Source organism: Microcebus murinus, chromosome 1, assembly GCF_040939455.1.
Source record: "Microcebus murinus isolate Inina chromosome 1, M.murinus_Inina_mat1.0, whole genome shotgun sequence".
NCBI classification, from domain to species: Eukaryota; Metazoa; Chordata; class Mammalia; order Primates; family Cheirogaleidae; genus Microcebus; species Microcebus murinus.
Window position 1 is genome coordinate 99,826,989 of NC_134104.1, and position 26,131 is coordinate 99,853,119.

The window sequence follows — 26,131 nt, forward strand, 5'->3', positions numbered from 1 at the left end:
TTATGTTAACATTTAAACAATCAGTAACTCTTGTAATTGTCATTATTTCATATCTTGATATTTATGTTATCTATCAATAGAATTGTTTTAATTGAAAGGAGTCCTATTTTTAAAACAATGAAATTGAATTTGTTGATGTTAACTTTTAAAATGGAAAAAGATACATTGAAGTATATCTGGAGCACCTCCCAGAGTTAAAATTTCTTTTGGGTGAAATGGATTCCAAGGAAACTGTACAGACAGCCAAATGATTGCATGTACATGTTTTATATTTTGAATAAAAACTCTGGTTTGCAGCATGGGGTGTGGTGGGTAGTGGTAGAAGTAGAGAGGGGTAAGAAAATAATTATAATTGTAACATTTAAATTAACTATAACAAACTAACTGTAACACTTTAAAATGATTATAACATTTTAAAAATTTGATGAAGAGACAGAAGCCCCCAGCTGCTGGAACAGAAGTGCCAGCTCTGGTCCACAGGCCTCCCCAGTCCAAACCCCTGGAGCTCAGTGGGGTGGTGCCGCGAGTGTGAGACCACTTCACATAGCCGTGTGCTCAGCTAAGAGTGGAGTCGGTTTGCTTTGGTTTCTTTCTATGGGAACGGAAGTCTGGATTTCAGATTTTTTAATGTAAATGAGGGCTGTTTAACAAGGTGTCTTCCATGACCTGGGAGTAGGTCTGCACTCTGGCTGGTGGCGCATGTAATTAGCCTGGCTGCCTGCTTGGTCCTACCTGGTAGCTCCTGCTATGTGTGGTTACAGCCTTGGTGTGGGACTGCACTTTCCTGTTTAATGTTGGTGCTGGGAAGCCTTCTGGCAACTACCCCTTCCTGTGTGGAAGGAAAAGTTAGAGAGAGCTGCAGGCCTTGGGGACCACCTCTGGCGGAGGGGAGATGGAGGGGTCACCAGATACCTTCTCCAGCAGTTCTGAGGTTGATGTAGGATTCTCTGTGAAGGAGGTGTTTAGAACAGACATGTGCATGGCGAACAGATTTTAGAGCCTAAAGGAAGGCACAAGCAGTGTGTTTAAAGTCAGGTCACGTGGGTCTACTTCCAGCCCTCGAATTAGCTGGCTGGGGGAGCTCAGTGCTACTGTGACTTTGTCTACAAATGGTAGAGAGAGGTCTCTCTTTCAGTGTCACAAGTTTGCAATAGAGATTATTTCTGCGTGCTTGGCATTTGTGATTGGGACCTTTCACCTCTCTCAGGATCATACACAATTCAGTGTTGACTTACAATATCACTAAAAGGCAATACAAATGATTAAAGTAAGTGGCCATTAAAGGAGTTGTAGCCCAATCTCTAGAAAAAAATTTATTTCTTTTATCCTTTAGTATTTTTATTTTGCTGCCTGAATGTATTGATATCAGGGACCTGTTAAGTATTCTGTACATCTGTTTATCATTTAATTAATTTTTTAATCCTTTTTCAACTTGTTTCTTTGTATTTAGTACCTATATGTAAACAGATGAATTTGGTAACCACACGAATATTGACACAGAACAAGCGCTATATGTCAGTCATACAGAGATGCCTGTCTTTCCAAGGTACAGATTTGTTCAAGTCTGTGTTTTCTCTCATGTGTTCATCTCTTGAAATGAAACTGTTTTGGAATGTCACTAGTTTTTGTAATTTTCAGTCCCAGTTTAAGCTTGAGCCTTTTCTATAAATGTAATTGGCTCTTACTCTAAATAGTATGCCATTGAGGTAGCCAGTTTAAAACAGGCCTATTTATCCAAGCTAAAGAATCCATGTTTGGACTCTGTATGTTGGGGTTGTGTTGTTTTTATTTGTATTCACTGGTTGGTTAAATAAATGAACCTGCAAGATGTTATAATACTTTTTCATCACCTCAAATGCCATGGTAATAAGAGATACTTAGCCTGTAACAACCAGAATAGTTAGTGTCCTTCTAGACTAAGTTTCTTGATTGTTTAAAAAAATCACTTTATAAGATCTCTAATTTTTTAGAATCTTCATTAATAACATACATCTTTTTTGGCTACCTGAGATCATACATCATCATTAAGGAATCTTTGCTAAAGGGACCTTCGCTGTGGGAGACAAAGGCACCTATTAGAAAGCAGCCAAATTTCAAACAGAGAAGGTGGTGTTACTCAGAATGACATGTCCAGAAAGAACTGTGTTTTCCAATGTGTACAGAATGATATTATAGGAGATTGTTTTAGGTGGAATTCCTATCAATATATTTAAAATAAAGCGCTTATGACTTCTTTCTCCATATGGCAAGTCACACCAGTATTTTATTTTTAGTAGTTACCAATTAAGGAAATATCAAGGAAGTCACATTTCACCTGACATATGGGCATAGGAAAAATCATGACAGTGGTAGGCATGTAACTTAATCTTGGGAAACAATTTGGCTGGAACACAAGTTGGAAGGCAGGTTAAAGCCTCATGTTCTTATTTGAGCTTTAGAGAGATCGCCAAGACGCTTTGCATGTTCTCCCAAATTGATTTCTTTAATTCAAATTTCATAGCACTTTTTCTAATTGATCTTTCTTGTGCTCTGACAGGTGTCTGGACCTGTATAACCAGATATAAACCATTTCCGAAAGCAGCACAGTGCTAACTGGACACCGAATGAGTCTCAGCACACTCTTCTGTTCTTCCATCTTCAGAATCCTGATTCCCGAGGGTCCTCCCCCATGGATGGCCATCCGACACCCACGCTGCTGGGTCAGTCTTCCTGGAGACACACCTGGCTCAGAAAGATTAAGGATTTCTAACCTTTCTGCAGATGACAACATAGTATCCAAATCAACAAATCAATAAAAATTTACTTTTGTCTGGGTATTTTTACAATGTTCTTTGAGATATTGAGTCTCATTCTCCAGGTAGTTTCAGATTCAGTATTAGTATTACTGTGGTGCTTTTTAAAAAATGGCCAGGATTCAACAGAGTCACTTGGGGATATTGCTTAAAACTTAGGTTCAGAATCTGATACAATAGATTTTGAGATGCTCCTGAGAACTAGAGTTTTTTATGGCTCCCTATGCAGCTTTCATTGGGACAGTTTTGAGAGCTAGGAGCAAGCTGCCATGCATCTGGAAACCACTAGGTGGTGCAAGCCACCCCTTTGAGCCCATTCTTCAATCTAGAAAGTTGGCAGAGAGGGAACCTGTGAAATGGGGAAGGCTCCAAGTACACATATTAGATGCATATTAATAAGTTGTTGGCTGCAGATGAGCTTAGGTGTTGGGGTCTTAGAGGAAGGGTGAGAAGTACTTCTAGCGCTTCTGTCCTCCTTCTAGTGTCATGTCCAGCATTTGCAATGCCTGGACGATTGTTAACTTTTTTAGTTTCTTTTTTCTTGTAAGAACCTTGTCAGGACAGAGGATCTTTAACATAAACTCTGCAACCAGTGAGCTGCGCTGCTCCATAGTACAACCAGCTAAAAAAGGTGAAGGCAGGAAAACTAGATAAATTAGCGGGCTAATATTTGTGTGGGGTCAATGGTTTGCCTTGGCAGACATGCATGCTCTTTAATGTGATACAGTAGAAAGAAAGGAAAAATCAACCAAAGCATTCTTTTCTACTCATTCAGCAATCAACACAAAATACTTTTGTGATCAAACATGGTTGGGAGGAGGGTTTTCCTATACGCCAAACAAGCAATAAAGTTTTCAGTGAAAAAAAAATTTTTTTTTTTTTTTTTTAGCGGACACTAGCTGGGTGTCCTCTAGTTTAATTCGGTTTTGACACTACCTGGAGACTGGGCCAGATCCCACAGGGTGAGGTCTCAGTCTCACTAGATTGCTTCTACTTCAGATCCCAGTTTCAGGTCCAAACCTCCTGGACTTCCGACCCACCAGCTATAAATCAGGTTTCCCAATCCTCTATTTCGGGGTTCAATTCATTTGCTAGAGTGGCTCACAGAACTTTGGGAAACACTTCACTTACATTCACTGGTTTATTAATGAAAGGTGCAGTACCAGAATAGCTGGATCAAGGGTCCTGGACATAGAAGTGGACACACTTTTTTGCCAACCTGTAACCTTTTTTCAATCCAGTCCTTCTGAGTTTTTAAGGGAAACTTAAGGCAAGATTAGTTACATAATTTGCCAAAGTTAATCAACTCAACTTTCAGCCCCTCTCCCCTTCCTGGATGTTGGAGAGTGGGGCTGAAAGTTCTAGCCCTCTGATCTTGCTTTGGTTCTTCCTGTGTCCTACTCCCATCCTGAAGCTATCTCTGTGCCACCAGTCATCTCATCAGCATATAATAGTCTGCTGCCACTGATGAGAGTCCGAGGATTTCTGTAGCTGTATGCTGGAAAAAAGATGAGGAAGATCAAATACAGATTTTATAATATCACATCGTCCAAGTGTATGACATTTTCTAAGAGATGAACAGATACTACTAATCAGATACAGAAGAGAAACTACCATCCTATGACTTCTCTGTGGAATGGGCTTTTCCTCCAAGTGCCAGGAAATAGCATAATAGAGATTAGAATTCAGATCTCTTGCTATTGGTCTTAGTGGCCACTAAGGCAGTTTGTGTGTGTGGTGCTAACATTTAGATAAAGACAGCTGGCCAGGAGGAAGCTGTGTATTTTCTTTTTGTACCACATCAAGTATTTTTGGTTTCTGATTTTTTTTATTCTGACCTAATTTGTGTTGCCTTTTAAAAAAGTCATCTGTATTATCTCTGTTGAACATTATACTCTAACAGTGTAATATATAAAATAGTATCCTTCAGTACTTAAGATAGTTTGGAAAGCGGTGATTTTTGGGGGGGCACTTAAGTATATTTTAAAAGTGCTAGTCGGAGGAGGGGGCAGAAAAAAAATAGAAGTGCTTAAAGTGACAAATCATGGTATACTTTTTTTCTTAATGAGGAGAGCATATTTTCATTGTAAATGGCCATAAATGATTGAAGTGTTTAGAGGAGCTACTGAATCTCTTAACTGCTTTTAGATGGAGTGAAAACTAAAATCCTCCTAACAGATACACTGTTGACTACCTTGCTGGGAAGCTGGGGAAAAGTGGATAAATATCAGGCATTACCATTGCCTGATATTGATGATATCTGGGAGAGGACAGAAGATGTTACCATTTGCGAGTTCAGGATGCTGAAGTGGCGATAAAAGGATCAGAACGATGCCACAGCCTGGAATGCGTACAACTGCTTGAAAGAAGTCCTCTATTGACATCTAGGATGTGCTAGAAAGTGAGCTGGAAATTACCGTAATTAGACACTCACTTGGAATCAAGCTGTGTGGTTGGGAATACCAAATTTCCACTATGGAAAGCTTTGCTTGGTTATAAGCTTGACTTCAGAGAGTTATGCAAATTCAGCAGTAGGTAAGGGGCAGCGGAGTCAGAGTTCAAATCCCCGCTGAAGTGCTAGCCACCTTGGTGAATGTAAGCAAATTCTCAATCTAACTTTAAGCCTCTGTTCACATCGGAGAAATGGATGCAAAACCCCTAGGTCCGGGCTGTAATGAGAACGAAAGGAGATGATGCATGTCAACACGCAGGCGGGTAGGAAGGCTCAGGAGAGGCAGATGACATCTTTCTGGAACTGGAGTCAACACTGGCAGCACGGAGCCTTCCAGGCCTTCCCTGTGCTGAAGCAGTGTTCCTGGAAGCCACTGGGTGGCGCCAGTGCAGCCAAAGCGGCGAACAGAGGAAGGGAGAAAGCAGAGCCCAGGGCTGGCCAGAGGAACCTTTCTGGTCTCCAACCAGAAAACCACAGGGTGCCTGCCTTTGTTTTTAAGCACTTTTTGTTGTTATTGTTGTTGTCCCACTGCCCTTTAGCAAATTGTTATAACCAATTCAAACCTTAATTATATATTGTCAGCACAGTTTAACACGTGTAGTGCTCCTTCCCAGAATGCTCAGTAATTCACAGAGGTTTTTATTTAAAATTTTATTTAGACTTTGTATTCTTTAAAGCATTCAAACGAACATAATTATTGCAAAAGGTCATATCAAAAGTGAACGTGTCCTGATCTCTCTAGGTGCTTCTCAGGCGTGGTGGGGGAGCTTTCTGAACTCCCTGGGGCTGCTCTTCCAGGAGGGCTAGTGAGGTTTCCTGCCCTCCACTGCTCGGATACAGAGGCCTCAAGATTGGAAAGGAATGTAATTCTCTCCCACCATGCAGTGATGGCATGCAGGCTCAAACGTGTCTCACCTCAATGGAGAAGTTCAACTGGCCAAACACTACTTTCTTGACTTTCACCCTGGCATCATTTACTTTCCTGGAGGGGGTGGGGTGAGGATGCTACTAAGGCTCAGAAATGGCTTTAGCAGAACCAAGGAAAAACTTCCTTTTCTTCTTAAGGAAGCGTTGCCACAGGGAATAATGGGCCACATTGGCTCTTGTTCATTGGTGAAATGTATTGTGGTGTCCTTGTAAATATTGTTATGATCCCAGCATCATGCCAGTGGTGATTAACAATTTGGATATGTTTTGTTTGATCTATTTGAAGGAACCATAAATTATGGATGAAGGGAAGAAAAATAAACCTGCCTGTCACAGTGCTCGTGTGTCTTCTCTGTGTTCATATTCACTTGCACGTTATTTTGTAAAGCATCCTGTTACTTGATTGTTGTCCCCTTGGGTCTCTGGGTAACAGCTGGTTTTGATCTCAGCCCTCTGGTTCTTGGATTAAGGCTGAGTGACTATAAACCGGGGTAAACTAGTTCACCAGGTGCTTGCACAGGTTTAGGACAACATGCATGTCCTCCTAGGCCTTTCACCACAGGAAGGATTACCCTTTCCTCCCCTCCGGGGGTGGGAAGGTGTGTTTTTATTTAAAACAGGTGGATTCATGTGAGTCCCTCACCTGTGCATCTCTCTCTTCAGGATTTTTCTGTACATCACAGGGCTCATTAGGTAATTTTGTTGTATTGCTTTAGGGGAAAAGTTTCTTCCTCTGCTTTTTTATGTGGAAGTACATTTCACTCCATTCTCTAAAGAGCCCATCACAGTTTTTCAGATGTGTTCCCATGACAATGGTGGTTTCCAACAGTTGGCCTAACCCATTTCCCATTTTCTGGAAGTCCTCCCCCGGGTGAAGCTGCACACTGCCTGCTGAAGGGCTTCATCCTGGCTGGGTAACAGGATTCACTGCTGGGGTCCTGGTTTTTCAGAAGACAGTTGCAGGCCTCTCTTCCCACGTGCCCAGGGTATGAGAACTACTGATGATGGCTCTGCAAGTGCTGATGCTAACATTCAGGCTCTGGGGTTGAGTTCTGGGCTCTGAGTTCCAAGGTTCCCCTGCTGCTTAGCTGGGACCTCCAGGTCCACCCTGGGGCCCACTGTGGATTTAGATCTAACTTATTCCAATCCTGATATAAATTCCTTTGTAGGAATCCTCAGGTTAGTCAGTCACTTTTATGTTACAGAAATCCATTATTGTTTGTTGTAACCCCTGGCATGATTTTTATTTCCAGAAGGGAAGATGCTCTAAGAATTTATGGTAGTATTTTCTTTTCGATCAAGCTTGGAAAACGAAAAGATCATTCTGTTGCTTATCAAAACAATTATAGGAAAGTACTTGGAGTAGTTCAGTGAGTTTTAAATTTTTCCTGAGCCATGGAGAGAAATCTTACCTGAAACCAGCATTCTTAAAGCACTGAAAAGTGGAGCTGTTCCTGTGGGGGTCACTGAGGGGAAAGTGCTTCTCAGGGGGTATTGAGGACCCTGCTGGGCCCTGACCTGCTCCTGGCAGGGCCTCTTAGAAACCAGCAGACGGGATGATTGCTTGGGTCTCTTGAAGCTGCGGTCTAGGAGTGTGTTTCTGAGACATCTGCAACATAACAAGTAAAGTATTAATACTTTCCAATTCACTGCTGTGGTATGATTTGTTGGCATGCTGTTTTTGAAGGATAGTAACCACATAGTCCTAAACCATAGATATTTAAATTATTTTAACTAAATCAAAATGCTCATGAATTTTGGATTCTCCCCACCCATTATGACCTATATAATTATTTTGAACTAGGTAAGCATATGTATCTTTTATTTTTTAACTTTTTTATGTTATTGGGAATACATTTCGAAGACTAAAGACTTTTTATTTCTATATTAGAATAAGAAATGAGAAGCATGTGAAAGCCCATGAAGATTTCCCTTTCTCTTATCACTTTGAGTGCCAGGGGCTAGGAAACAAATACATATGTAATTTGACCCTTCTACACTTGAGGTTCTCACAATGTAGTGAGGGGGAGAGGAGATGTATATATAAATAATTGTGATAGTTGTATGGCTATGGTGAAAGTGTGCTCTTGACTTATTGTGACTTTAATATGAAAGTCAGAAGGATACTATGCTTGCCTGCACAGGCTGGGGTCAGGCCGCCAGGATGCACATGTTTAAATCATGTCACCTGACGTGATCTTCTGCTTCAGATTCCTCGTCTATAAAAAGGGTTTTTAGGAGGATTATATGTATTTGTGGTAAATACCTATTAACATGCCTGGTGTTTAGTGAAGCACACAGCAAGCATTAGCTACTATTTTTTCTAAAACAGGTTCCATGATTATATTTGATATTACATTGGTGTCATAAATCACACACATATTTTAATATCAAATTTAAAGATACATAAATATAATTAGTTTGTATGCTTGTCCTCACCAAAAACATTTCAATGAAAAAGCTGATACACATTTCATTTTTTTTATTATAAACCATTTCAAGTACACAGAATTCAATTTTTAGAAAATGTGAGTGGATTTTTTTCTTATTTCACATACTGTAATGCAGTTTGCCTTAAAATATAATAGCCAAAACTATGCGAGGTGGAAACAAATGTTTAGTCCTTGAACAAGGAGAACACCCGAATGGCCCAGGGTGACGCAGAGGAGAGGACTCAAGATGCCTGTCAATGCTGGACCCCCACAAAGCTTCTGTTCGTCCCACTTGTCCCCGTGTTTCCTTCTTCCATTGTGTGTCAGGGTGTTTTACATCTCTTTGGAGTTTCCAGTACTCCCCTTTGGATGTCTGCCCCAACCATTTCCCAAACCTGTCCTTTCTCCCGCCCGAAGCTCTGGACCCTCAGTGGGGCAGCTCACAGCTAAATGCTTTCCCCATTGATCTCTGATTCAGTCGTTCTCAAGTGTGAGAAACAGTTTTAAGGTTTGGTTTCTTCTTAATACTTTGTTAATCAAATGAATCTCCAATTGGCTATGACTGGGAGTAGTTTTGGGGGAATTCGTTCTTACTAAGTTACTTTGCTCCCTCCTCTTAGCTCTTGGAAGGCCGGGACCCTGCCTTTTTGTCCTCGTGCCTGCACCAGGCAGCTGCTGTGCTGGACATGCACAGTGTGCTGAGTGCTGTGGCGGACAGGGCGTTGGTGAGGTGTGGAAGCAATTTTAGGAGTTTTGACAAATTGACATGGAGCACCAACTAGATTCCAGCACCATACTGTGCCATAGAATCTTCACAATAACACTGAATTAGGCTCTAGTTTTCTGAATTCCAGTTTTGCGAAGTTGCCAATCACAAAGACTACCAATAATTTTGAAAAGTTGCTAACATTTATTGTGCACTTACTATGTGCCTGGCACAAGGCTAGCACTTAGTGTTTCCATTTCACTCTCGCTCTGATCCATTGAGGTAGGTTCTAGTATTATCTTCCTTTCTTAGAAGAGGAAACAGATGGGGAACGGTGAAACAATTTGGTCATGCTACATGTAAGTTGCAGAACCAGGCTTAAAGGAGAAAAAAAAGTAGAAAACTGACCATGTAATAAAGAATGTAATTAGTTGTGAAGACGTTTCTTGGGCCAGTCATGTTTTTTTTTTTTTTTTTTTTTTTTGAGACAGAGTCTCGCTTTGTTGTCCAGGCTAGAGTGAGTGCCATGGCGTCAGCCTAGCTCACAGCAACCTCAATCTCCTGGGCTCGAGCGATCCTTCTGCCTCAGCCTCCCGAGTAGCTGGGACTACAGGCATGCGCCACCATGCCCGGCTAATTTTTTATATATATATCAGTTGGCCAATTAATTTCTTTCTATTTATAGTAGAGACGGGGTCTCGCTCTTGCTCAGGCTGGTTTTGAACTCCTGACCTTGAGCAATCCGCCCGCCTCGGCCTCCCAGAGAGCTAGGATTACAGGCGTGAGCCACCGCGCCCGGCCTTAAACCAAATCTTTACAGAACTTCTACGAGGTTCCTCTTGGCCCAAACCCTTGTCCCTCCCTCTCTTGGCCTGATGTGTCCTGAGTAGATACCTGAAAAGTGCCAGATTTACGGGGACCCTCTACCGGCCATTCTTCATATTCTCAGCCATGGACTCTGGCCCAGGGATTTCCAGACTTCATTTTGCTCAATTGTTTTCACAACTACAAAGCTCTGGCCTCAGAAACGCGACAGGGACTCACATTTGCGTCCTAAAAATAGTTTCTGTATTGAGATGGAGTTCTCAGGGATGAAGGAGAAAAGTCAAAGAGCAAAAGTCCACATCCAGTATTTCTGCCTCTGTGCTCAAGACCTTCTCTCTAATGCCGCGGCTAACCTCTTCTAAAGCCCCACTGTCCTCCCCACCCCTTCCAGTGGACGAACCAGTGAGACGGAAGTCCGAGACGGAAGTCAACCGCCTTGAAAGGCAGTCATGTTTTTAAAGCATATCTCGTGGCAGTTTGTAGGACCAAAGTAACACCCATGTTCTTCTATAGAATCCCAGTCCCTGGAGGACTGCTTGCCTGCTTGCCCCTCCTTAATTCCAGGCCCAGACGACCAGCCATCAGCATCCCAAGTGAGGAGTGGCAGCAACTCTACAAGCCCATTAGACGCTCTTCACAATCAGAGCTGATGAAACCCTAATCTTGACACTTGAAAGGAAAGAAACCTGTCTGTAAAGCACTTGCAGATCCTTCAACCTTGCGGAGAACTCACTCAAGAAAAGGAGATGAGTGATGAGATCTGGATTCTGATGATTTGTGTCTATTTGAATATATGGTGGGGTGAGAATCTGAAAAATGGGGAAGTCTGCCATACGGAGGAGGACCAGGAAAAGCCACACACATTCCCCTCCCACTTCACAGAGTTAAGGATTCACATGTGGTGGGGGGGGCAGCTGAGGAAAGATAGTCACTCTAAATATTTCCTTTTTTATACCTTAAGGAGCAATCGGATTATCAAAGCACTAAAATTATACTGTGTTCTGTCAGGTGAATTGCCATGGTTTGAATATGGTTTGTTCCTTCCCAAACTCACCCTGAAATTCAATTGTCATTGGAACAGTATCAGGACATGAGAACTTTAAGAGGTAATTAGGCCATGAGGACTCTGCCCTCATGAATGGGCTAATGCCTTTGTCGTGGGAGTGTGTTCAGCCCTGTCTTGCTCTCTCTTGCCCTTCTGCCCTGGGATGACACAGCAGGAAGGCCCTCACCAGATACTGGCCCCTCAATCTTGGACTTCCCAGCTTCCAGAGCAGTAAGAAATAAATCCTTATTCTTTATAAATAAATCCTTATCCAGTCTCAGATATTGTGTGATAGCACAAAATATACTAAGTCATACATCTTTTAAAATTCACATGGTTTACAGAATGAACAAGATGAAATTTAACATTTAGCTCATTAAGAGCACATCTCTTAAGCCAGAGCAAGGCAATTATCCATGTGGTCTATATAAGTTTAGATACATAGAGAGCTTTTCTGGTTTTAATTTAGAAACAACTTCCCCTTCAGAGCCCAAAGAGCTACAAAAATTAGAATAAGTAGAAGTTATCTTAGTGGCATTTTCCCAGCTGAAGAATATTATGACGTATTTGTCCAATATACAGTTTACTTTTGGACTCAGATGATGAACAAAAATAATAAACTCTCAAAAACCATAACTCACTCATTTGCCTGAGTAATAAAAATAAAGCAAATCTCATCTTACTAGGCTCCCTTTAAAAATTAGATTAAGGGAACTAAGAAATGGATAAGAATATTGTGGCATTCTTTCTAGGGTAATTTTGTTGGAATTTTATCAGAGTTTTCCGTTTTTCTGCAATGCATATTTTAACCCTTAGAGTATTCCAATGACATTAGGCAAATATGAGAATCATTTTAACGCAATCATTTTATTTTTAGAACATTTAAAAAGTGTTTTTCAAATACATGATAAGAAATAATTTAATAAATATAATATAAATAAATATAAGTTCACATGCTTTCATGAACACAAAATTATATAAATAAATATTTAAAAATAAGTTATCTTTGCACATTTGTTTCTACAAACACTTTGGTACAGAAATAGCTTATAAATTCTTGTCCTTCTCTTAAAGGGAAAGAAAAGCATATTCAGAGAGGATACTTTCCCTCCTTAGCAATTTGCTCATAAAATCTTAAAAACAACTTATCCATAGTAAATGGCAAAGACACTCGGTCAAAGGAATCGTGCAGATGTAACAGTCCTGTCCTTCAAGTTTTGTGTGATGCAACTAATGTAAACATAAGCATGAGAACTCCTGTATGAGCTGAAGTAGGACCAGGTCAAGCCTCCCCCCACCCCCAGCTCTTAACCTACATCTTATTGGAATTTCTGCATTTCAAATTTTTATCAAAATGACTTTAAAATTCAGAAGGACCTCAGGCTTTTAGGAAGAATTCAGATAGCTCATCACTCTATCTATAGTCACCACACGAATTCTAAAAGCATGAAGAAGTATGCAGAGCTTCATTTTAGTTTTATAAAAATCCAGTTCTTCAAGGGAGGAGTTTTGTGGCACAGTCTCATTGTTGAAATTCAGGGCCTAAGACAATGAATATTAAGCATGTCATGTACGGTATTCCAAAATTAAAACATTCATCTCTAAAGACGGGCGAAATCAATATATGTCTCAAAACTTGCAACTCAGTCCCTCATTATACTCCTAAATTCAACCCAAATATACTCGTGGCCGGATGGCTGGGCAGAACCTGAGAGAAGAAATTCTCATTATCCAAGCATACGTATTTCCAGTGGGCTCTTAAAAGGCCCTTAAAGCTAAGGGTCAGAACGTCGTTAGTGGGAGATGCATTTTGGAAAGATACAGTTCCTTTAAGATGATATTTGCTGCAATATCTAATTAATCTTTATATATGTTACCTTAAAAAGCCCAGTTCTATTTAGAACAGAGAGATGATGAGCTGCCACTGATCAGAATTCTATCAGTATCAGACCTGTTTACTAAAGACACGCTGCTCGTGTCAGTAAGTAAATCTGGCAATGGATTTCCCAACTTTAAGCCTTTGATTTGATAACACAAGTCTTCATGTTTGCTCAATAATCAATACTTTCACATGTTCTTCACAAAAAGCCTAAAATAAAATAGGGTCGGTAAAGACGTCTCATTTTACAGAAGCAAACTGAGGTGCAGAGGGGTTAAGTGACTCGGGCATCGTTGTATGGACACTGGTAGAATTGATTCCAGTCCCCAAGTCACCCACCTGAAAATGGAATAACAACTACAATTCTCTGGATGGTAACATTCTCAGATACTTTCCTTAAGTTCACTGCCTTTTAAACAAGTAATTTGGTGTGCATACACACACAAGAAAAGAAAATAATAAAATAAAAGTAAACCAGTTACTTTTCAGGAAATGATTTCTGTCAGCCTAGTTTTATCCTAGGCCCTAATCACCCTTTCTTTTGTAAATATTTCTATGTTTTGTGTTAGCATTGTGTACTATGGTGATTCCAAATATTACAAAGCAAGTTTTTGCCTGTACGTAACATTGTGGATGTCTCCAGATAACAGGCTATTCTTCTATTTCGTTCACATTTTTGTTCGCGGTGGGTCAACATCAGGCACCAACCCTGCTTGTTTTCCCGGCAATGTTTGTGGAAACGCACTCTGGTGCCTTGTACACACATCCTGGAGCCTTTAGAGGTGAGAAGTGTAGTGCAATTCTCTCGAAGGAACTTCAAATCCTGACTCTGCCTCTTTTAAGCAGTGTGACCTCAGACAAGTGGTTTAACTCTCTTAAGGCTTGGTTTCCTTCTCTGTACAGACCGCATATGGTTGTTGTGGGGAACGACATAAGAAAATGCATGGAAACATCTGCACAGAGCCTGGAGCAACCCCAGAGGGTCAACAAATAGGAGGCTGCTTTTTAAAATGTGATCTGCTTGCACGTGCCCTCCCTTGAGAAGGTGCCCTTAAGGTTGTCTCCCCAGAAATATAGCTCTGAAGGGCCTTCAAAAGGGGATTCCAGGCCTCTCCCAATCCAGAAAGGGCTGATTTTATACTTCTTCCTCAAGGACCCTGCCTGGCTATCTTCAGCATAAAGAAGGCACTCTCCTACTTATAGGATGGGGCCTTACCTGCATGAGGTCATCAATAACTGCCAGCATGTTTTGATCTAGAGAGATCTGCCTCTTAGGATCCATCAAAAGCTTTGCATTCATGGCCTTGAACTCCACCTGGTACATCTTCAAGTCCTCATAGATACTGCTAAGGCACTGGGTCTGGGTGACAAGACAGAATGGGGAAGGAACCATGGAGATGGGCTAAAAACATTCCCCACCCCCATTGCATTTAAGAATTGTGTGTCTTACCTTCATGAAAGAAGCCTCTCTGGAGGTCAGGGAACTCCCACTCTAGAAGAAAAAATAATCAGACATCAATGATATGAATTCATCCTATGGGCTGAAAGCTTTCACTTTCTGACTCTGACTTACACTTATGAAAGAGGTCTCTCTGGAAGCCAGGCAACTCTCATTCTAGAAGGAAAAGAAATCATATATCAAAGATTAATTCTTAATATAAATCTCTCTGACCTTCCATCTCAGGTATATTTTTTTATTAAGGCAAAAACAGAAAATTTACCATCATAATGGTATTAACTATATTCACATTTTTGTGAAAAAAATCTCTATTTTTATAATTTTTTCCCTAAAATCTAACTTCTGAAGTAGGACCTGCTAAAGTCCCATAATGATGGACACCAGAAAAATGCAAATTTTTAGAAGCAATTGAGGTTTTGATGCACAGCTCTTAATTGCATTACATGCCTTGGGAGGAAAATTCTATACCTTGGTTAATTCTAGTGGTAAACAGGCCCACACTGTGTTGGTTTTATCTTTTGTGATATCTTCATGATCAATCTCTTCAGAAGTGCAGGAGTAAAATTCTAGGGTTTGGTTGGCCTGTGAAAAACAGAAGGAGAAACGGTTAGTTTACAACATGAATAAGGCACCCACTCCCCATGAGGCTGGTACCCCAGGGTGCCAGCAAGGCCTCGGCTGGCTGCTTTGACCTCCATCTCTTTGACCTGTGGAAATTCTGGTTCTTCTTGAGATAAAAAGAAACAGGTCATTTACATTCTCTCTCTGTCTCTCTCTGTCTCTCTCTCCCCCTCCTCTCCCTTTGCTTAGGACATGTTTTTCTGGGCGACATCTTTTTCCATTATGTAAACACAATAAATCATTTCAACAGGCTGTGCTAATCAGCCTCTACAGCACACCATGACACTTGCTTCTGGTGAAAACAATTTCTTCTTTTGCCAAAGTGCCTGTGTTTTATGAATACCTGTTTCAAGTACAATTTCTATGAGGGAACTGTTAAGGTCACAGCTTGATGGATATAACAAACATGCAAACCCTAAAGGCAAGTTGAGATTTCATTTGCAGTACACACACACACACACACACACACACACACACACACACACACACAGATGTCATCTTACAAGCTTGCTGGAAAGCACTGTTAGATAAAATTCTGAAATGTATCTTAAGAAGTCAAGGACTTTCTGGTTGACAATTGGAACCATTTTTCCATTCAACAGCCTGATGTGTGCCAGGCACTACCTTAGGTACTAAGGAACACGACAAAAGAGAGGACTGTGTGATGCCCTCTGGATTCCAAGTCTAGCTGCCAAGGCAGGCAAATGCCCAGGTGACTAGGAGATGCATCAGTAGGCAAGAAATGCCGAGAAGGGAATGTATGAAGCTTCTGAGGAGGGGCAGAAAGGGAAGCAAAGCTTTCCTGCCGATTGGACAGCTGCCTTAAGAGGATTAGAATGTTGAGGGGTAGAGAGGGGAATTTCAGGCAGGAATAACTGTGTAAGACATGAATCAAGGCCTGATAATGCAGAACACATTTGAGCACAAGTAGTAATCTCCCTATCAGTAGGTAGACTAATGCCCTGCCACCAAAGATTCACCTCTCAAACCCTAGAACCTGGGGATGTGGTATTTGACATGGCAAAGAGGAATTAAGGTGCAGATGATATTTGGCTGGCTAATGATCTGACCTTAAAGTAGATAGATGATCCTTAAAGTAGATAGATAAGTAGATAATAGATAGTAGATAGATAGATAGATAAATAGTAGATAGTAGATAGATAGGTAGCTAGATAGATGTAGATAGATAGTAGATAGGTAGATAAATAGTAGATGGATAGTAGATAGATAAAGTAGATAGTAGATAGTATATAGATAAAGTAGATAGATGATCCTTAAAGTAGATAGATGATTATCTGGGTGGGCCCAATGTAATTGTAGTATCCTCATACGTGGAAGAGGGAGGCAGAAGAGTTAGTTCAGAGTGATGCAGCATAAGAAAGACTCAACCAGTCATTTCTGGCGTTGACAACGGAAGGGGACTATGAGCCAAGGAATGGGGCAGCCTCTACCTTGAAAAGGCAAGGCAACGGCTTCTCCCCAAAACCTCTAGAAAGGGACACAGCTCTGCTGACACATCAATTTGAGCCCAGTAGAACCCATTTTGGATTTCTGATGTCCAGAGCTGTAAGACAGTAAGAGCTGTAAGAGCTCTTCCGACATAAGAGCTGTAAGACAGTACGTTAGTGTTTTTTAAACTCACTAAATTTCTGGTAATTTGTGACAGCAGCAATAGGAAACTAATACTCTGTTCTGGAAGGTGTTAAAGCAGACCTGGGCAACCACTATTCTGAACAGGTTGTAAAAAGTTAGATTTGAAGGTATAGGTCCAGTGTTGATGTTTTTCAGATCTTTTTAAGAGAAGCTGGAAATTTGGAATATTATATGAAAAGTCCAATTTTTCAATGACATCAAAATCAAAAATAAAAATAAAACTATGGGCCAAATTCTACAAATCTGTGGGCCAAATATAGCCTATGAATCACATGCATCTGTCACCTCTGTGTTCTTTAGGAGCCTGTTGGTTTGTTCTGGCAAATTTAACAAAGGAATGATATAAAAATACCAAAATGAATTTTGTAATCTTTTGACCATAGGACTGTATCTGGGAGTAGAAAAGTCAGTTTTTTCACATAAAGCATCTATGAAAATTGAAGCTCCTGTCTTTTACCCACATTGAACTTTTCTTCAGGAAACAAAGCACTTACCTCTGCAGTTTTTATTTAGTGAGGCCTCTGTCTAATTAATATTGATTAAATTGTGAGGAGTAACGTACAGCACATTATAAAAGATAACAAGGTAAAAAGAGTTCTTTAGGAAGGCCTTGGCATTGAGCTTATTCTAAGATATTCATAATGCAACAAGCTAGAAAACACTCAAGAAAGATTTCCTAGAGAGCACGAAGGCAAGAGGACATCTTTAAACCATCAGTCTTTACCCTTTGCAGCAATAACTATTCGAGCAGTTTTTAAAGGGCAAAACAATTTTTTGCATTGAAATGTGACACCTAAAAAGACAGATGAAGCTGTAGACAAAATTAGATAATTCTTCCCTAGACAATGAAGGCTGGATACACACTGTCAAATCCTCCCTGACACGTGTTGCCAGGACAAGGAACTGTGTCAGCAGAGTGGAAGGCGACCAGCAGCCACCGGGACAAGTCTAACTCATCTGTGTAGCCCCAGCACACAGTATGCACCTAGTACCTGTTTCCTGGATTGATAAGTTTTCAAAGAAACAGCGTGGACCTGACACCATTCCATCTCTGTTGGCAGGCCACAGGAACACTGTAAATACCCACTTTACTCCATGTAGACACAGCCCAAACAAATGCCATTATAATTTATGGCCAGTCTTACTTTCCCTGGAGACACAATTTCACTGGGACTCTTTAGCTAATAGCTGGGCCGTTTGCAAAGCTCCTTCTCCGGCTCCTGACAGCTACTGATGAACTTCCACGGTCTCCCTGCAGTCCCCTCAGGTAGCAGAGGATGGGCTCAGAGGCCCCTTCTGCAGGGGGCAGCGCAGTGGGAGAAAGAAGCGCAAAGCTCACCTTCTGCAGCATGGTGCTGACAGCTCCCAGCAGGTTTTGGGAATGCTGAAGGAACTGGAACATTTCTGGGCCTGGCGTGGTCCTGGGGAGGCTCCTGGCCAAGCTGAGGTGGTCCAGGAGGACTAGGGAGGCCACGAGCAGGAGGCCTGGATGGGAAGCGAGGGCGGGCTGAGCTGTGGTCTGGCTTGGCTGCCTGTGCCTTCCATGCCCCTGGCCATCTGCGCCATGGATGCTTGGACCGCCCCACTCCACCCAGTTCCAACACCACCCTGCGTCAACACCTGACAGGTGAATATTATTAGAAAGCAGCTCTCCATTATAGGGCCGGAGGCCAGCCTGCTGTGAGTGTACCTGGACGAGCCCGGACAGGGTCTTGGACTCAGTGCTTACCCAGAGAAAGCCTCAGGTTTTTTGAACAGAGAAACTGAGGCCATGTGATGAAGATACCAGCGCAGCCTCAGGACCCAGCGTTTTAGAAAAGGTGGGTGACAAAGCCTGCCTTAGGGCTGGCTGGAATCTGCCTTCTTTTAGCTGTAGCTGAGGGACCCTAGGCAAGAAACCTACCCCCAGGGCCTCAGTTTCTCATCGGTGAGGCGGGCATAATGATAGCTCACCGGGTTGTTTCAAGAAGAAAAGAGACAATGCCCTTTTTAGTGCACTGTAGGCGCCCAATCCTCATTCCCCTCTAGTCTCCTTTGCAGGCGATGGCTGCCTGTGTTGCAGTCTCTCCCTAGGCAGGCCCGAGTTTCCGCCCCTCTTCCCAGGCAGCCGCCCTGCGCCGGGAGCGCGGGCCGGTACTCACTGCGCGGGGGACACATGCTGAGCCGGCACTGCGCGGACACGGAGCGGGCGGCTGGATGCGGACCTGTGGCCACAGCAGGTGAGGGCGGTGTCTGGGAGGCTGACCCGGCCAGCCACATTTTTATAATTGCCCGAGGCGCGGCAGGACTTTCCCAAGAGACCAGGACTCTGGTCCCTTATTTTTTTCTCTCTCTACATCAGTTTCTCCGTGACACGTGGAGTCCGGCCGGCCCGCGGAACTCGCGGCGCTTTCCAATAAACTCCCGGGGTGCCTGACCGCAGTCGCTCTGGGACGGCCCCGCCGCCCCCAGCCAGGGCCAAAGCGAAAGCAAAATTCTCGCAGAGTTGCTGCGCGGACCCGCCCACCACCCTGTGCCCCAGGCCTCAGCCGGACGCCCCCAGGCCCCGCCACCCAGCTGCGCCCCGCGGCAGTGCAGCTCCCCCTGCTGAGAGATCGCGGGAGTGGTGCCGCCCCTAGCACCTGTATCTGGGATGTGATGCGAACTTGATCTCTGCCTGGTTCTGGCTGGGGGTGGGCCAGTCATTCACTCATCATTCCTTCCTTCAGATGGTCCACGGTGTGCCAGCTAGACATTGCTCCAGGTGGCCCTTTGGGGTACCCCACACCAAATCTGACTCACTGTGTTTTGTGCTTGGGTCTTCTCTGAAATATGGAAACGGATGAAAATTGCCTGGCTATGCAATCATCACTCTCTTCGAGAATCCAGTTTCTGACATGTCCGGGAGAGAGCAGTGGGATGGAAGCACAGGGTCCTGGGAGGAAAGGCGCGGAGAAACAGTACGTGCTCGGCCGGAGCAGGGGGATTCAGGAGGCAGCAAAGGCTCCCAGGAGCAGGGGACCCTGACGCCCGCCGTGAGTGTTCAAGGACAGGTAGGCAGTAGACCGGTCCAGTGGGATGGCACGCGGGTTCCAGTCAGGGGACACAGGGATCAGGAGCACTGTCAGGGAGAGTGGTGGGAAGTGAGGGTCTGGGGTCCGAGTAGAGTGTGAGTTTGGAGAGCTGGGTGGGGCCAGGGCATGAGGGCGGTGGAGGCCAGGCTAAGGAGTGTAGGGTCTGCCCAAGAGTGGTGGGGGGTCTTCTAGGGTTTTAGGCAACAAAATACGGTGGGATTTGCAGATCCCTTTAGTAGCCAGGTGGAGGACAGATTCCAGGGTCAGGAGTGGAGCAGAGGGAGCAGTTGACAGGGCATTGCCAAGCCCCCATTCAGGAAGAACAGAGGGTGGGCATCAGGGATTCTCAGGGGGGCGATGGGCCAAGGCTTGGTAAATCCTCAGGTGGGAGGGAGAGGCAAGCCCTGAGAATGGCGCCATGGAGATTGTTCCAGTTCCTGCAGCATGGGTAACAGTAAGAGTGCAGTGAGTTTGGAGGAGACAGTGAGAAGCCCCATTTGGATGTGCTGAGCTTGAGGTTTCTGTGGGACTTTTCAGTTCACTTATTTGTCCCACAGGCATTACTCACTCTGGGTGTGGGGAAGGGGAGGGTGTGTTTTGTCTCCCACTGGGAGCTTCCAATGGGCCTGACTGCACCCAAGCCCCAGGACCTAACAACAGGTGAGCTGCCAGGGCTCACGTTTGTGCAGATGCACCAATCTCAGATAGGGAGAAGCCTTTGGGGATCCAAGAGATAAGAGTGGGTACTTCCTCTTTCTCTCCTCTGGGCCCCATGGAAGCCTGCACAGAAGAGGTCATTGTAGGCCTTGGGGTGCTACCATGAATGCTCAGCAGGGCTGATCTCTGCTAAAGATGGGGGATCAGGCTGATGAGGAGAAAACCATGGCAGCCCCTGGTCTGACTCAGGCCCTCTTCAATTGTTGGCAGCAGCCTTCCCAGGTGTATCTTGTGCTTGAAGGGGATGAGGCACCACCACAGGGAATTTTAGGTGTGTGTAAAATGAGAGAGGTGGCTGATCTCTAATGCCTGTCCAATTCTGCTGTCTGTGAATTCCCCCATGGGGATACAAAGCAACCCATTGTCAGAAACAATCAAGTTTAAGAGTTTGTGTGAAGCAAATGACAGGTTCAGGTCTGTGTTATGGCCACAGGGATTTAGGGTGGAGTTAAATGTACATAAAGTCAGAATGAAGTCAAGTTTATCACAAGGGAGCTATTTCTTCCCTGGAAGGGTCATCTTCTATGGAAAAGTAGTTTCTGCTACTTAGATGAGCATAGTGCCTCTGTTTAGAATGGATTCTTGGCCACCAGACACTTTCTAACCTTTAGTTCTGTTAAACAGATGTGCTGATACACTATAGCCAAGATGAAATGAAAACCTTCTTCTGGGATAACATTACTTTTTTACAAGAGAGTTTTGCCCATGATCACTACTACATAGTGTATAACCATGTACTGGAGGTCTTGGCCAATGCTACAAGAAAGGAAAAAGAAATGAGAGATTTACACATTGGAAAGCAAAAGGTAAAACTCTCATTATTTACAGTTGATATACCAAACACACACACACACACACACACACACACAATGAGTAGACTAACTACTAGAACCAGTAAGAGAATTCAGCAACTTCACTAGAATACATGTCAACTTTAAAGAATCAGCCAAATTTCTCTATATCTGCAATAACCTATCAGAAACATAATAAATAAAAAGAAGATAGCATTCATAGAAGAAGCCAAACTAATGTCACTGCCTGTAGATAGAGATGTAGCATAGAAGTGTAGAGTATGGACTCTAAGCTATTTGAATCCACATTCTGCTATTTACTTGCTGTCTGTTCTTGGACAAGTTATTTATTTCTCTGGGCCCAGTTTCCTCATCTGGAAAATGATGGTAAAAAAAGTACCTAAAATATAGGGTTCTTGTGATTATTACACAAATTAGGGTAACTACAGAATAGTCTTTGGAGAAAAATTTAAAAGTCTAATCAAGAACATAGGGTGATTTGCTTAAACAATTCTATACCCTTGTTTTTTTTAATTTTTTTACTTGACTTTGTTTTCTTATATTAGCACACATCACACCTGTGAACAATTCTATACCCTTGGGTAGAAGATTTCAATATATAAAAAGCTTAAGTCTCTTCTAATTAATTAACATATGAAATGCGATTCCAATATAAACTATGAATAAATGAGAAACTTAATGATAAATCTACTCTAAAATACATATATAAGAATAAAAGTCCATGAATGTTGAAGTTAAACTATTCAAGAAATAATGAAGAGAGGGACTAGCCCTACCACATATAGACATAATTCCAAAAGGCATACTTTAAAGCAATACAAATAAAAACAGTGGTATTGGCAAAAGAATAGACATACAGATCACTGAAAGAAAATAGAGAAATTATTAATAGATGGAGTCTTATATACTTGAGTATTTAGTATAAAATACAGGTGACACCTAGATCAAGGAGGAAAACATGGAATGTTTGGTAGAAAATGCTTACCGTATGGTAAAAAATAAAACTAGACTTCAACCTAAAACAATGTATGTAAGTGAATCCATTTGGAAATGAGTTAAATAAAACTGTTACAGTAGTAGAAGAAAATATACAGGACTATGTTTGTCACTCATATGTGAGTAGGACTTCTTAAAAATGTTGAAAGCCTCAAACTGTGAGGTAAAATGCTGATAATTTAGATTATATAAAAATTAAGGATTTCTGTTGTACAAGTTCCTGTTATCCATGGACCAAATTAACCAACAGCTGGAAGATTGGGAGAAGATATTTTTCAATGTCTAAAACCAATAAGAGATTATTCAAGGAACTCCTACAAGTTAGCAAGAAAAATACAGAAATCCTAATAAAAATGGGCAAAGCTTGTAAATAGGCAATTTATAGAGAGGAAACCCCAAAGGTTAATGAGTATACTGAAATACTTAGATATATTGGAAAACTTAAATGGAAACAAGAAGAAGATATCACTTTATCCCTCTTAGACTGGCAAAATTAGAACATTGGATACTGGTAAATGTTGGGGAAATGTGGGATTCCAGATATATCACACAGTGGAAATAGACCAACATGGCTATTTTGGAGGGCATTCTTGTATTACGTGGTCACATTAAGTATACTCATACCTATGACCCAGCTATTCTACCTTGGATGTATAAGCCGAGGAGGTTCTCATACAGGTCCACGAAAGAACATGTCTTAGGATGTTTATTGAGTCATTGAACATAGTGGTGGGAAGCTGGAGACAATCTAGCTGCCCACCACTGGGGGAGTGAGTAGGTTAATTGTGAAGGATCCACTTCATGGTAGTCTACAGCAATTAGAAGTAATGGACTAGAAATATCTGCAGTAACCTGGAAATATATTAAAAATAAATTAATAATACTTGGCTAAAATATAAAGATAAAGACAGAATAAGATCAGGTCAGATTTATTTTGGAATTTAAAAAAATTTGGATTTTAGAAAAGAAAGATGCGTTATCTCATGATCAAATACAATATTTCGTCAGCAAAATGTAGGAATAGATACAGTAAGTGGATAAAGAGCTATGAATAACCTCATGTTGTTCCAGTGAGATCTTGCTGCTAAGTGAGTTTGAGAAAAAACTTTTCTTATCCAGAGCTGTGTAAGTTTAAGAGTTGTGGTTGAGTGATTATGGAACTCTATTTACTTAATTGAGAAGAATATATTCAAAATTGTACCCATTACATGAGTACAAAGACATAAGCAAAAGGCTGTATGTTAAATATGTTAAGATAGATTCTACTGGGGAGTGAAGGAATGAAAATGAGGAATGGGGATACAGAAAAAATATAAATACATTATATACATATCTAAGAGAAAGGACCAATGATATCATGGATTGAAGGATGTAATCAACTCAGCCCTCTTCATCTGAAGATTTATGTCTGCCCAAAAGATAGATAAATAGACACTCTTTCAAACAGAAGCTTTAAGGTAGTTGTTTCATAACTTCAGTTGTTATTTGGTACATTCAGGTAGTTTCTCTGTTAGCCCTTCCTTTCCTGTTCAGTTTGAGCAATGGGCCAATCAGGGATCTTGCATCACTGGAAGTCAAGGGGCTCTTCAAGAGTTTGGCAGACAATATTAAGGGTCTATATCAGTGGTTCTCAGCTGGAGATGTTCTTGCTCCCCAGGGGAGCAATGTATGGAGACATTTTTGGTTGTCATAACTAGAGGAAGGGGATTGCTACTGGCATCTAGTGGGTAGAGGAATGCTGCTAAATGCCACTAAACATCCTATAGTACATCCTATAGATTTTCCCATTGAGTTTCCACAAAAAAATTATCTGATCCAAAATAGCAATGTGCTGGAAGAGAAACACTGACATTTTGAGTAGGTGGTTCAGCATGCTGCTTTCATCATTATTCTTTTTGATGAGTAGACAAGTTTATAGTCATAGACCCTGAACAAAAGACCTTGGACTATATCTTTAGTGTCATAATTTAGGGCAGCAGCTCATCCTTGGACAAAGTGAGATCCCAAAGAGGCTTGTGACCAGTTGAGACTCTAAATAATCTGCATCTGTAGGTCAGCACTGTAAATGTTAGGGGTCCTTCATAACATAGCAAGGACTCTGCTGTCAGTCTTCCTGTAGTTCTAGTCCATAAATGTCATTGAACTTGAGCATAAAGCAGCTGGTGCCTGCATGGCATCACATAATCTGGGCTTTAATCCTGAGCTCCAATTCTGAAAGGTGATCTGTCAGGGTTAAGAAGCAAAGCTCTATGTTCCTTGTTGAATACCAACCCCAGCATGACATACTGAGAAGCCTAATTCTGTGGAGCTTTTTCTTCTTTGGTGAGGAAGTGTCTGAGCAGCAGGGGTGAAAATAGTGAGCTGAGCCAGAAAGACTGTAGTGCTAAAAGAACTTTGGACCTATGATCAGAAGCCCTAAGTTCTAGCACCTTTCTGCTACTTGGTAGCTATATGAGCTTGGACAAGCCACTGTCTTTCCTAATTTTCATATCTGCAAATGGAGATAGTAGTCCTTGGTTGTCCTAGCTTTGTCATGCATATTAGATTATGTAATAAACAGGTAAGAATTGTATAAAGTGGTAGAGTATCATCAATATAAGATGTCATTCTATAGTGAGTGATAGTGAGGTATAGTTATTATTTTTGTATTAAGGCACACATACCAGTTTCTTTCACAATTGCCTCTTTGTACTCTTTGAAATGTTAAGTGGTAACTTCCCAATAGGGGTGGTGGGGAGTTTTAAGTATTTACAACATGGTTTGTATGGGCAATATCCGTGTTGTCTTGAAGAACTTTGAAAATATTGACAATGGGCTTCAACAAAAAAATCCAGAAAAGATGCCATTTATTGCTTTTTGGTGCTCCAGAATAAAGATTTTATGAATATTTTTGCAAACTTTTCTGCATCTTGAGCGTTTTAACAAATTCTTTGAATATGATACAACTTCTAGGCATTGTAGTCTCATGAATGATTAAGATCATCTTATGCTCAGATATTATAAAAAAATCGATAAATTTGGCAGTATAAAAATCAAATATTTCTGCTAGAAAAATATATCATAGACAACATTTAAAGGCAAATGATAACCCAGAAAAAAACATTCACAACAACATATGACAGATCAAGGGCTAATGTCCTTTGTATATAAATACAATAACAATAAGATAAAGGCCAATAATTCACTGTAAAAATTGGCAAAGAATATGAACAGATAGTTCAAAGAAAGAGAAATGCAAATTACTTATAAACATATGAACACTACTCAGCTACACTCATAATTAAATAAATTTAAATAAAAATAAAGACACGATTTTTAGCTTATAATTTGCAAAGCTAAAAATATGATAGTTTATACTATGTGAGGACATGTGGAAACAGGTTGTCACATTCTGTTGGAGGGAGTGTAATCTAGTCTGATCTATTTGGACATTTAGTTGGCAATAGCTATCAAAATAAAAAGGTATATACTCTTTTGTTCACCAATTCCACTTCTAGGAATTTATCCTATAAAACTATTTGCACATGTACATAAAGATTGATTTCCATTAAAATATCATTTTTAGTATCAAAAGATTAGAAGTTCTTTAAATTTCCATTAGTAGGAAACTATTTACATAAAACATGACTCATCTTTTCAAGGGAGTACTATGTAGCTCTGGAAACGATTGATGTAGATTTAAATGTGTGATAGGAAAAATCTTTTTTATGTGAAAAATTATGTGAGAAATCAAGGTTCAGACTAGTGTACACTATGCTTCCA

General features: G+C 41.5%; 1 protein-coding gene across 2 annotated transcripts; it reads right to left on the minus strand.

Annotated features, from left to right (window-relative positions):
* Positions 1–5,908: 5,908 nt before the first annotated feature.
* IL12A (interleukin 12A) lies at positions 5,909–19,293 on the minus strand. Of its 2 annotated transcripts, none has more exons than XM_012782754.2 (7): positions 18,933–19,293; positions 18,131–18,276; positions 14,986–15,099; positions 14,632–14,673; positions 14,509–14,550; positions 14,275–14,418; positions 5,909–7,780 (listed from the first exon to the last, which is right to left on the minus strand). In XM_012782754.2, exons 1-7 carry the CDS (start codon positions 19,048–19,050, stop codon positions 7,709–7,711), a joined length of 678 nt encoding a protein of 225 aa, XP_012638208.2. In that variant the 5' UTR covers positions 19,051–19,293; the 3' UTR covers positions 5,909–7,708. The 2 variants fall into 2 exon arrangements, with proteins under 2 accessions (XP_012638208.2, XP_012638209.2); XM_012782755.2 differs by lacking the exon at positions 5,909–7,780 and adding an exon at positions 12,235–12,721.
* Positions 19,294–26,131: the final 6,838 nt, after the last annotated feature.